The sequence below is a fragment of the Myotis lucifugus genome, unplaced genomic scaffold (genome assembly GCF_000147115.1).
Source record: "Myotis lucifugus unplaced genomic scaffold, Myoluc2.0 scaffold_40, whole genome shotgun sequence".
Lineage (NCBI taxonomy): Eukaryota > Metazoa > Chordata > Mammalia > Chiroptera > Vespertilionidae > Myotis > Myotis lucifugus.
Window position 1 is genome coordinate 2,842,082 of NW_005871088.1, and position 12,722 is coordinate 2,854,803.

Sequence of the window (12,722 nt, forward strand, 5' to 3'; positions counted from 1 at the left end):
TTGTTAATTATGACCTACTATTTGTAAAGGCATCTTCAAGCTGCTTGGTGGTGAAATGACTACAGGAGCAAGAAGAGCAGCAAAGAGCAGTCAGAGGCACCAGGCAAGGAATGAAGCTCATCTAGACCCAGATGGTAGCAGTGAAGATGGCAAGAAGTGGACAGGTACATGGAGTATTAGAGGTATTTGAAGCCCATTCACCCCTAAATAAATTTTTCAAAAAGCCGTGGGGCAAGGAGCTGCTTTCTTTTCCCATTGCTACACACATTCTGATAGGTCCATTGCAGATGGAGTCTACCAGCCCTTCCTAAGTACCTCTCAGAGACCCCCACCAGTTTGAACACTCTGATCTACATTTACCACATAAAAGCATGCCCTTGACTCTGTTCATATTCTATCCTATATAATAAAAGCATAGTATGCAAATTGTCCCCTCAACCGGGAGTTCGACCAGGAGGCGGGACAGGCTGGGGGAAGTACCCAGCCAGCCGGCAGCCGCTAAGGACCCCACCAGTGTACAAATTTCGTGCACTGGGCCTCCAGTATGGTATAAACAGAGAGGCAAACAAATGTTATGAAAACGAGTTTAATAAAGTTACTATTAATTGAATCAGGACACATCAAAGTGGCATTACAAACACCTTTTTAATGACAACAGATGGCAAATTTATACAAATTACAGGCTAGAACGTAATGAATACAAAATCCATCCAGATACCGTGTAAAAAAGCATTATATAACAGAAGCAAATCTGATTCAGGTGGCTAAAGAACTCAAGCCCCGCATTTTGATAATTGCACACAGCTTTCAACGTTAGCACATCTAAAGCCTGCCCCTGGTCAGGGCACTATTCAAGACTACAGCATATTCAATGACTCTAATGATTTAAAGATTCTAACACTTTTAAGCATTGATGTCTAGAGACACCAGGTAAAAGGTTCACTATGCAAAACTCAAAACAAGAATATGTGAACGTTCTTTGCAAACTGTAAGGTGCTGTGCAGATGTTGTTAGCTATTGCTATTATTACTGTTCAGTGAGATTTCACTAAACCTGAGAAAAAGGAAGACTAGTCTGTGTAACTGACAAATATGACTTGTACAACATATTAAAAGGAACACAGATATTACTTTTAAGTACACAAAGCAACAAAACTGGCAAGAAAAGTGTGGCCAGGAATGATGGTAACTTTAGGAATTCCAGACTATTTTAATAAATATATAAAGGTTTAAGCTATTCATAGGTTACAAGTAATATTTATCATTAGGTTCCCCAAGTCCCTGAAAATAAGTTATTTTCTCAGGTGACCCTTTCCCCTTGAAAAAAAAAAAGAAAAATATTGTCAAGTTATTAATATGCTTTTTCAGTCCAGCTCTTGTAAAATTTATCTTAAATATGAGTTGAGTCTGAATTAATAAAGTTATACTTCTCTGGTGGAGGATGCAGAGTGCTTGATGGCAGAGAAATCCACTGCTGACCTAAGAAAAGTGACAAAGTCGGCACCATAGCTGAATCATTTATAAAAGGGGCTTAACAACACTCTACAACTTCACTGGAGCATGAAGCAATAAACATGAACTGGTCTGGAGATAAGAAATACACACTAGATATGGTTGAAACAAGATTTCAATCCTGTGTTTCATGTACCTTCAGCTTCCATTTTTCCTTGGGCACTCCTTATTTAACTTTTTTACTGGTCTCCTTGGGTACTCTAGATATATACATACACTTATGTGAAAATGGAAAATAAACATCAAACAAGTCAATCAGTTGTCTCCTTTGGCAAAGCTGATGAGATTTTTATGGTTAAAACAGTCCAATTATTACAATGCATTTCAGTTGGATTCCCAGGAAACACAGGTGGGGTTTTTTTAATGAAAGGTTTAAATTTCCTCAGTAACAACTCAAAACTGAACTTTGCTGCTACATGTAAAATGATATCCACTTGACATCAGATGCATTCTACAGCAGACTTTTCAGTTTTTAGCACAATGAGGAAACGAGATTATATTCTGGGGGGGAGGGGAAGCAAAATGGAGATGAGGTGAGAAAGGTAATGTGTTACAGTAAATGGGGTTAAATCAGTAGCTTGTACTGACATTCAAGTTACACTTCCTAATTGAGGTTATTCTTATAATTAGTTTTCAAACAATAGTGAACATATTCCTATCTTAAAACATTTATAAGGGCTCAATTTTAGCTTTCCTTTTTATACATCCTGAAGTATGTACACTATGCAACAGAAAACCAGTGAAAAATAAATCTATATGTCAAATACCATGTTATTTCAACAGCAGCACACTAACGAGATAACAGTTGAAACCCCAGGAAAAAATTAAAACTGGTTTGAAAACAAGTCTATACTATAATAATAATCCTAAATATTAACACTAGCATCAAAGTCTAAATTTCAAACACTTTGTACTTTTTCCAAGAGGAAATTACAACTGCTTGAATCCCTGGTTTAAATACTTGCAGAAAAATACCCATATAATTATCTACTCAGCAAATGTCTGAAACAAAACAAAATAATCCAACATTGGACATTAATATTTTACAAACAGCAAAATATCCCAAAAGTACAAGAAAAACATTGGCATTATAGAAAAAGAAATTAAGCGGACAACAATTCTAAGTGCAACATGGCATCTAAAAGTGGGGACCATCTAGAAATCTACCACATAATACCCCAGACTCAAACAGGGGCATTCTACAATTTTATATTAAAATTGTTCAATTTTATACTAAAACTGTAGTCTTTTTTTTAAGAAAGCACTTTACATTTAGAATAACTGCTTATAGAAGACATTTAAACTATAGACAATATTTAACTCTAAGCAAGAATACAATTCTGCATTAAAAATAGGGGTGAACAAACAAATTGGTAATGGCAAACACAGCAAGAGCCACTGTATTAGAAATTAACAATAACAGGAAATTTGAACAATGATATACCTACTTGAGACACCTACCTGAAAGAATAAAGGTACAATGTAGTTTTTTTTGTTTTATTTGTTTTTTAGAAAATGGCCACTAATCACTCATAAAAAAATGCAAATAGCTGTCAGGAAAAGTTGGCGGAATTTGAACTTAATCTAAACTTTTAGTGAGTATCGAACTAGCATTAAAAAATGCATACAAGATGTAAACCAAAGTAGTGGTTATCTTCAGGTGGCAAAATTACAGGGTACTTAAATTTTCTTCCTGTTTTTATATGCATTTTCTGGGTTTGTTTTCAGATTGCATACAAGTAGTACCAAGTGGCTAGAAAGAACCACACACTAAAGATACTAAAATAAAAACACAGGTCTTTTTCTATCAGAAAGGGACTCAATAATTATCTAATTTTATATATATATATATATATATATATATATATATATATATATATATATAAAATCTGGGATATATTGACTCTGATTGAAAAGACTAGACTAGAAATCCCAAGAATACCTCCTGGGTGATAAAAACAATCTATTTTCAGAATTGTTCACATTCCCTAAGTATGCAAAAATAAACATTTAAATGTAAATTCCTATCATATACAGTATTAAAAAACAGTAGGAAAAACAAATTTAAAGGCAATTTACACAAACCTGGTAATTAAAGCAAAACTTCATTGTTGAACAAGAGCAAAAAAGCTTATTAAAGAGTTGGTCTGAAAGCACAGGCTGGCCTGCAAGGAGGCAGCTAGCTCTGCTTTGCTCTCGAGATCCTTCAATAAACCAGTTCGTGTAAAATGGGTGGAATTCAGCCTAGTTTCCCCATGAAATAATGTAACGAAAGGTTCCTATTGACTAGGGATTACACTTTCTTTGAAATTTCTCAGTGACATTCATAGTAATTCCAGCATTAACAATTTAAGCAATTTTCCATAGGAATTTACAACGCAAAATCCAATGACCTGGTACTTTCATGATAGTTAGGGGAAGTACTTTAACAAAATATAAAGTTTAGATTTGCTTCACTGTGTACCTTATTAATATATCCAGAAAAGTAACATTCAAAACCAACTACAAGAAAAAATGCTATAAAACATTTTTGTTGTAAAATAATCAAATTCTTCCCAGAATAATGTGTAATTAAACATAATTATTTGCCACCAATTTAATTTTTCCAAATTTTCATTTGCAAATGAGAGGCTTATAGTTAAAATAGATGATGCAAACCACTGTATCAGAAAGATCAAAATTTACACTAGTCAAATGTGACTCCTTAAGATGGATTTTAACATGTTCTTTCACCATTATTGAAATAATTAGTATCCTGGATGCATTTGCCATTTTTAAAACAATTTAACACTATCAAAAGGTGATGTTCACTTTAATCCTGTTTGCCTTCACGCCACTGTCGTGAACCTTCATTCCAGGCCACATAGACAAAGAGGGCCAGCACCACGTGGACAGCAACCACGGCAACAATAGCAGCATAAAAATAGCTATCCCTATTGGACATCCCAAAGGCACCTATCAAGAGATAAAAGTTTTCATTTTATTCCAAAATTTATCACAGTACAAAAAAACAAAGCATACTAATTTTATTAGCTATACTAGTATTTAATTAATCAGGGAATTAAAAAGTAACACTTTGGGTGGTGATAAAACAAGTATTCATTTAAAGATTTAAATACCTTCTTATACATGAAAAAGTATTTTGAACAAGAACTGCAATTATCACTTCATCTAAGGGCTCTGACACAAAAATGGGGACTTTATTTCCTCTTCCTTCCAATGTCTGCCACCAAAGGTACATTCCCCCAAAATCCCTCCTCCCATGTCAGCCAACTTTTACTCTCAAAGGGATATTAAAAGAATCTGCAAGCTATTTCATAGAAAACCATAAACGATTATGATGTCAAGCTGAAACAACTATGAGTGATGAAAATATTCATTTCATGAAGTAGGACTCATTCAGAACAACATTATATTTGAAAAGCAAAACAGATGAAAGAAGCAAACTTAAGAACACCTGGTCATAAAGCACAGAACATTAATTATAGTAATATGTCTATAAAAATATGATTACCTTCAAAAACATAAGATTTAGTGGTGAAATATAACCCAATAGGTACAGTGATCATTAAAGCTGTGAAGAACAGCAGAGTCTTCAGGGTAGATGCTAATGAACTCTCATTTCTGGAATAAAGTAAACAAAGAGAAATCAGAACCTGCACAGCCACTTCCAACCCTTCTTGCATCTATAAACACTAGAAATACTCACAGAGAAGACTCTGGAAACCCTGCTCCTGCCTCGGAAGCAGTGGCCAGAGGAAGAGGAGCAGTCAGGGACTCAAAACAAAGATCTTAGAGACCCAGCTGCAGGCCCATTTCCAAGAGACTGTCATTCATATCCAGTGTAAGAGGAAGTATCAAAGTGTGAAAGTAGTTTGTAATCTCCAAAGTGCTATGCAAATGTACACTGTAATTACAGAATTTTGGAGGTAGCAAGGGAGAACATACACAGAAAACAACTAATGGCTAGTACAAACAAGGTATGAGAATCTCCAAAGAAAAAGCAGTCTAGAACAATCTGGATGCAACTGAGGAAATTCACTCAAAATTTCTTTGTAATTAAATAACTATAGTACAGTTTAGATGGTCTTCACATAACATGGATGCATTAAAAGTTTGAATGTCAAAACACTTTCTCATCACTGAATTCTATTTGTCCACAGATTATTTTAAAACCAAGGAAATATTCTAATGGAAAAAGTTTTGTTCCAGAATACAATAAAACTACTCTGAAGAATGTAACCAAGTTTTAAAATTATATATATATATATATATATATATATATATATATATATATATATATATATATAAAGATTAATAGAGCACAAACAAAACTGGATAACATAGAAATGTCCAATAATAGGAAAATGATTTCACAAATGATGTACATCAATATATGGAGACCTTAAAAAAAGAACTTTTACTATTATTCACAAATTTTCATGTGACAAATGAACAAGGCAAATTACAGTGTATTATGTATGTCAGGGGTCTGCAAAATAAGGCCTGAGAGTCCACCACTTATTTCTGTAAATAAAGCTTAATTTGGACACAGATACACCCATTTGTTTATGTATCATCTAAGACTGCTTTGGAGCTGCAAAGGCAGAACTGAGTGGTAGACCGTAAGGCCCTCAAAACCCTAAAATATTAACTATCTGGCCCTTTACAAAAAAAGTTTGCCAAGCCCTGATGCTGTTTTACTGACCTTTTAATGTCGGCATTTGTCCTATGCATTACAAATGAGCAAAACTATTGAAAGTGAGCTGCAGTAAGCTTCTAGCAACCCTGAACACATACACACCACCTGATTAATTAGAAAAGTTCAACCCTATAGCTTTAATCATTAGTTTAATTAAGGTCTTTTTTTCTCCTTAAATCTAACCATCCTCAGACTACTTAACACACTTCTAACTTTATGCTCATAGTCAATACCTAAATTTAATTCTCTTTCTAGTAATCCTCAGCTAGAGGCTCATTTCTGTGTGTACCTTTAGGAAAGAGAAAGTCCAGCCTTCAAGGTCCCCCAAAATAGTCTCCCCTCCAAGCACCTTTCCTGATTACACCCTGGAGTCATTGCTCTGGGATCCAATCACACTTTGTTCATACTTCATATGACAGTTTGCTTCCTATATAGTCCTGCACATCTCTCTGTATAACTAGAAAACCCAGGCAAAGGCATTCTTAAAACTGAATATACAATTAACAGGAAGGTTTCTGACAGCCCCAAAAGGAAGGGAACATCACAAGTTTATTACAAACTTTTTGACTGTGCAATCCATCATTAAATAAAAGTTATGAGCGCATACCCCATATAGGCATTTTGATGTTTTAAATAAATTTTTATACACATATTATTAACAGTCTTTAAAATATAAAACATATGCAAAATGGATACTAAAAAGATATTAAGATTTATGTAGAAGTTCTAATATTTCTTTCCATACTTTAATAGATCATCTTTAAACATTTAATTTAGCATTTAACACTTTGGTGATCACTATACAATTCTCATCTAAAATGCATGAGCTTCCTTAAACTGTTTCCTAGTAGTAAATTTTTAGAAGAATTTATTGTGTAATCTTCATGAAGAATATGAGTGTCTGCAATAGTTCTATGAAAACACAGTCAGTATTTGGCCTCTTTCGTAGAGCCTCCAAAAAAACTTGAGTTTCAGGGTGTTTCTATAGTGAGTTAAAGTATGGGTTTTAGGGATGTAAAGTTCAGATTATTTAACCAGATAAAGAAACAAAGCTTAAGAATCTAGAGAAAGGGCCGATTAACTGGTTCTCTTGTTCTTTAGATTACTTCCCTTAAATATCTATTATCTGGCCTGGCTTTGAGAAAAGGTTATTATTGAAAAGAAGATATAATACCATAAAAATGTTTTAAAGCAAACAAAATCACTTCTAATTCTACCACCCATCTTTTATTTTCTGCATGCTAATTTCTAGCCCCACACACTCCACATATAACATATCTTAAAAATTTGTAGTTTATTGTCAACTCATTTCTCTTTACCTTAAGCTCCAAAAATTTGACTCTTATTCTGGGTTGCCACCTCACAAATATGGGACTAAGTATAAAGTTAGGCATACAAACTTTTGAAAACTAGCAAACTTCCTCTAGTGCTTAGAGGACATTTTCTGCCTGGCTTCCAGCCACAGCCCACTGCAGCTGGTGGTTCTGCTAGCACAAGCCAGCTTGGGTACAACCATGATTTATTCTAAAACAAAGCAACTGATGGCATTCAACTGATTTCTCCTATGTGTCTTTGACTGGGTGTTACTGACTTGTTAGAAAGGAACAATGTGTAAGTCCAGAATTAAAGTTGGTCTCACACAAAAGAAATAATTCAGGGTGAACCTTATTGTGCCCCACTTTTAAAACCACTTAAGAGTTTACCCCCTTCATACGAACTTCTGCAGCAAACACTAAGCAGATAACAGCTTACAACGTCCTCTTTTGTGGCAAGCAAGACTTCTACTAATAGATTTCACTGCAAATTCCATTAGGAAACACGAAAACCAGCCTAGGAGGGCTAGAATATATTTTAAGTGTACTTAATGAAATTATCTGTTTGTATCCTTACTAATAAACAGTAATAAAAACGAAAACCTAACCAACACTATATTGACATTGTGAGAGGGGGGGAAAAGCGCACAAGCTCCAAAAATAATGAAATTTAACGTCACAGTGAGCTAGGTCGAATGCCAGCTTCTACACTTAACTGTGTGGCCTAACTGTGATATTGGGCAAGTCACTTACCCTGAGTCAACTTCATCTTCCTTAAAATCAGGAAAACTAAGTACTTTCTTAATTCTGATGATGTTTGTAATAAAGCACCTATGTTGAGCTTGGCACACTGTAGGTCAGCACTGAATGGTAGCTAAATCCCTTCCCAACCTATTGCCTACCGAGGTACAGAGGTATTGTTGGCTGAGCTAGTTGGCCAGAACCACCTGCTCCCTTAAACTCCTTCTGCTCAGCCACCATCCCCCATCCTACTGACTCCCTACCAGAAGCAGTCTCACAGCAGGGACAGCCCTTACTCCCTTTCCATTCATTTATGCAGCACTTATTAAACCCCGTTGGTGCAGGCCCTGTAGGGGACACGGAGATGAAGAAGGCCGGGCTCCTGTCCTCAGGGGGCACCCTGTAGTGGGGAAAGAAATTGCAGACAGCAAGATCGCAATATAGACGACAGTGAGAGGAAGTGCTAAGACAGAAGTAAGAGCTGTACGCCCGCCGGCCTATATCGTCCCATGACCCCGGTTCCCTTGTTCCCGAGCGAAGGGCCGGGGCCAGGCGTGCAAACGCTGCTGGCCCCAACCTCCTTCCCCGCTCCTCCACCCTACAGCCGGGCCCCGAGGGTCCAGACCTCACACCCACCACAGGCCGGCCCGTTCGGCTCTGGCCTTCCCTCTGCCCAGCTCCGGGCCGCGCCGGCCCGGCTCGCGGTCGGGGGCCCCCAGCCCGGCCCGAGCCCCGCTCTCGACTACCTGACGTCGGGCAGCTGCAGCGCGTTCAGCGCCGCTTTATCAATGCGCTCCATGGCGTCGCCACCCGCAGCAGGTCCTCGCAAGCGGACTGGGCTCAGCGGCCACTCTCAATTGGTTCAAACCGCGAGCGGTAGAGGTAGGCCGCGACGGAAGTGCCGGCAAGCGCAGGGTGGCGGGACGCTGTGCGCATGCGCGGCGCGCTGTGGTGACGCGAGTTTCGGCGGGCGCCGGCATTCACGTGACTTACCGGCTGGGGTTCCGCGGCGTGCGCCCCGGTGGGGGCGCCCCTTGGTCGAGAAGCAACCCGGGCGAATAGCCTAGCCACTCCACGTTGAGCCGGGACTTGCCTCGCAGCATGGTTCTGTGGGCTAGCGGCGCTTTTGCCGCAGCCCCCTGAGCGCCAGCGAACACCTCCCGTCTGGGTCCCGGTCCGAGCCCCTGTCGTAAAGCTGCGGTTGCGAAGCGACAGGAGCAGCTGAGCTGAGAGGAGGGACGACCAGGCAGACCAGTGCGGTGCTAGGCAACCAAGCAGATTCCGATGACAACAACAGAAAAAAAGCAGTGCACATTATTCCCCAGCCCTTGAGCAAATGCCTCATTAATTATTACCCGCAGCGAAAGTCCAGCCTTGGGAAGCTGGGAGGAGTTAGTTAACACTCACCAGAGCCCGTAAAGCTATAGAATGTCGGAGCTGAAAGAGCCCTTGCTGAGAGTAACTGTTCCAGGCTCCACGCCGATGACCCCAAATTCCACTTAAAGTTAAAAACATATTTTGCAGCTGCTTCGAAAGCCGCCAATGAGACAACAGGGACTCAAATAGTAAGGGACAGATGGGCCTCCCCGGAGGGCGGGCCTGCGCAACCCGAGAATGTATAAACGAAAAGGGTGAGTAAGCCTGGGGTCAGGCTTGACAAACTTAGGTTGCCACTGGCTGCTAATAAGAGGACAGCCCTTACATGGTCAACTCCTGGAAAGGGCCACTGACCACATATCTATTTTCTGCACCACATGGACACAAACACCACATTTGAAATAATGACTAAACCAGCAGCTTAGAGCTTTGTTAAGGACCATGGACTGTGCAGCAGGAAGCCGGTCTTTGAGTTCAAACTTAATAATCCCTCTCTGGGCCTCATGCAGACCCTTAGGGAGATAAGAACCAGCTAATACCAGAACTAGGGCAGAATTAGACTCTAGCTCTGGGGTTTGCAAATCTCTGGCCAGTTGGCCAAATATGTACAGCCAGCCTGCCTACCACCTGTTTTTCTGCAGCCCATGAATTAAGAATGCTTTTTCCATTTTAAATTATTTTTAATGAAAAGAAAAATAATATATTGCCACATGTCAAAATTAGATGAAATTCAAATTTCACTGTCCATAAATAAAATTTCATTGACACTTAGCATGCTCATTCATTTGTATTGTCTACGGCTGCTTTCATACCACTACACTGCAGTAATGGCGAACCCATGACACGCGTGTCAGAGGTGACACGCGAACTCATTTTTTTGGTTGATTATTCTTTGTTAAATGGCATTTAAATATATAAAATAAATATCAAAAATATAAATCTTTGTTTTACTATGGTTGCAAATATCAAAAAATTTCTATATGTGACACGGCACCAGAGTTAAGTTAGGGTTTTTCAAAATGCTGACACGCCGAGCTCAAAAGCTTCGCCATCACTGTCTACAGCGACAGTGTTGAGTAGTTGTAACAGAGACTCTTACCATCCGCAAAGCCTAAAATTTTCACTATCTGGCTCTTGACAGGAAAAGTTTGCTGGCCCCTGCTCTAGCTAATCACCCAGTAATGAGTTCCTTGAACCCCTAGGTTCCATAGATATAGTAATGGGAGTTCTGAGAACAATTTTCAATATTTAAAAAAAACACCAACAAATGTATTTATTGTATGTATTTATTTGTTATAAGAAATCAACAGCTACTTAAAACATCGTCTTTCTTTGATGTCTGGCACTAATTACATCACATTGATGAGGTAATCCTGGTTACTGCATGAGAAAATACACATATTTTTACTAAACAAAAATAAACTATTGTATACTTGGCTGATTAAATATTTTAAAACAGAATGAACACAAGAGGAGGGGTCTTTGCTTTGTGTATCTCCAATGCTTAGAATAACGGCCTGATATATATTTGTTAAAATTAATGAATTGGGTGCACAAGGGGGCAAAGAGCAAAAGAGTTATTTGTAGAGAAAAGATTGGAAACCACTGATGTAGTTGTATTAGCTTGCTAGGTCTGCCTTAACAAATTACCATAAAATGAGTGGCTTAAGCAACAGAAATGTATTGTCACACAATTCTGGAGGCTACAAGTCCAAAATCAAGGGGTTGGCAGAGTTGGTTCCTTCTGAGGATGGTGAGGGAGAATCTATTCAGTGCCTTTCACCTAGCTTCTGGTGGTTTATTGGCAATGTTCGGTGAACCCTGATTTGTAGAAGCATCCGCCTGATCTCTGCATTTATCATTCCAGGGCATTCTCCCTGTGTCTATATCTGTGTCCAAATTTCTTCATTTTGTAAGACACCAGTCATATCGGATCGGGAGCCTACCCTACTCCAACATGCCCTCATTTTAATAGTTAAATCTAAATAAGGTCACATTCTGAAGTACTGAGGTTAGGAGTCCAACATAGGAATTGGGGGTGGGACACAATTTAGGAAACTGTGTCCTGGAAAGAGAAGGAATTTTTCAGAAGCCATACGTTTACCTAGTGGGGCCTAGCTCATCTGCCTCCCTGGTCAGCACTTTTACATTTTCACATTAGAACCAGTCATAAATGAGATTTGACGTGGGACACAATGCCTAGCTAATCTAATTTATATACTAATTGTTTTATTTAAATAAACTAGAACTCTCATACCTCTTTTTTCTTCCAGACTTCTACACTCTACCCACACTCACTATGAGCTCAATGAAGTGGAAATCAAACTTTTAGGATAAACTAAGAAGCTGTAAAAGAAAGAAAGAAATTAGCCAGCACTTTGGCCCCTCAACAAAGTCCTGAAACCTCCTACCTGCAGCAGCTGCTAAATAACTAAACGCCAGTGAAGCCCAAACAGAGCCGTTGCCATGGGAATGAAATGGCATGTCAGGCAACTGTAAGTTGTGCCTCCCTTATTCCTTTGAGAATCAGAAAATGATTCTCAGATGGAAAGAGCCTCAGTCTGGCCCTTTCATTTTAGTTGAGAAAATGAAAATCAAAGGATGGGAAGTAACTTTCCAAAATTCACTGGATCAGCAAAGGGATTAGAAAATTTAGAGTTCCTAACTCTCAGTCTAGTGTTTTCTGCACTATATTGTTTTAAATCTCAGTTCCATAACCCAATGATATGGAAAGTGTGCACCCAAAGTCAGTTTGGCAACACCCCCAATTTGCTTTACTGATTCCTAAAACCATGACACCCCTCCCCCTAGCAGTCTCCAATTGGGTGGCTGGCAGTGGGGTAGGATGAAAACAGCCATGCTTAAAACACCAACTGGTACTTTCTGAAACTGATGCATGCACAACCTTGCGTATTAAAAGCTAAGCCATGAGGAAAATAGAAATAAGCTTCACTGTACAATCAACAAAGCTCACGCTTAAAAATGAGAAAGACAGAAACTCTGGCTTCTTTATAAAGGGGTGTGATGGGTTTTTTTCTTCTAAAAATAAATATGGATAAAATATGCCCCCTGGTGAAA

General features: G+C 38.7%; 1 protein-coding gene across 1 annotated transcript; it reads right to left on the minus strand.

The window, feature by feature from the left end:
• Window positions 1-571: 571 nt before the first annotated feature.
• On the minus strand, window positions 572-9,176 carry VMA21 (VMA21, vacuolar ATPase assembly factor). Its single transcript, XM_006087719.3, has 3 exons — window positions 9,014-9,176; window positions 5,026-5,135; window positions 572-4,466 (listed from the first exon to the last, which is right to left on the minus strand). The coding sequence occupies exons 1-3, from the start codon at window positions 9,064-9,066 to the stop codon at window positions 4,324-4,326; spliced, it is 306 nt and encodes a 101-aa protein (XP_006087781.1). The 5' UTR covers window positions 9,067-9,176; the 3' UTR covers window positions 572-4,323.
• Window positions 9,177-12,722: the final 3,546 nt, after the last annotated feature.

Coding starts and splice junctions, on each gene's coding strand:
- VMA21 (XM_006087719.3), bottom strand. CDS start 9,066: ATGGAGCGCATTGATAAAGCGGCGCTGAACGCGCTGCAGCTGCCCGAC. Junction 5,136..9,013: donor CTGCAGCTGCCCGACGTCAG/GTAGTCGAGAGC, acceptor ACTTTATTCCAG/AAATGAGAGTTCATTAGCAT. Junction 4,467..5,025: donor TAAATCTTATGTTTTTGAAG/GTAATCATATTT, acceptor ATCTCTTGATAG/GTGCCTTTGGGATGTCCAAT.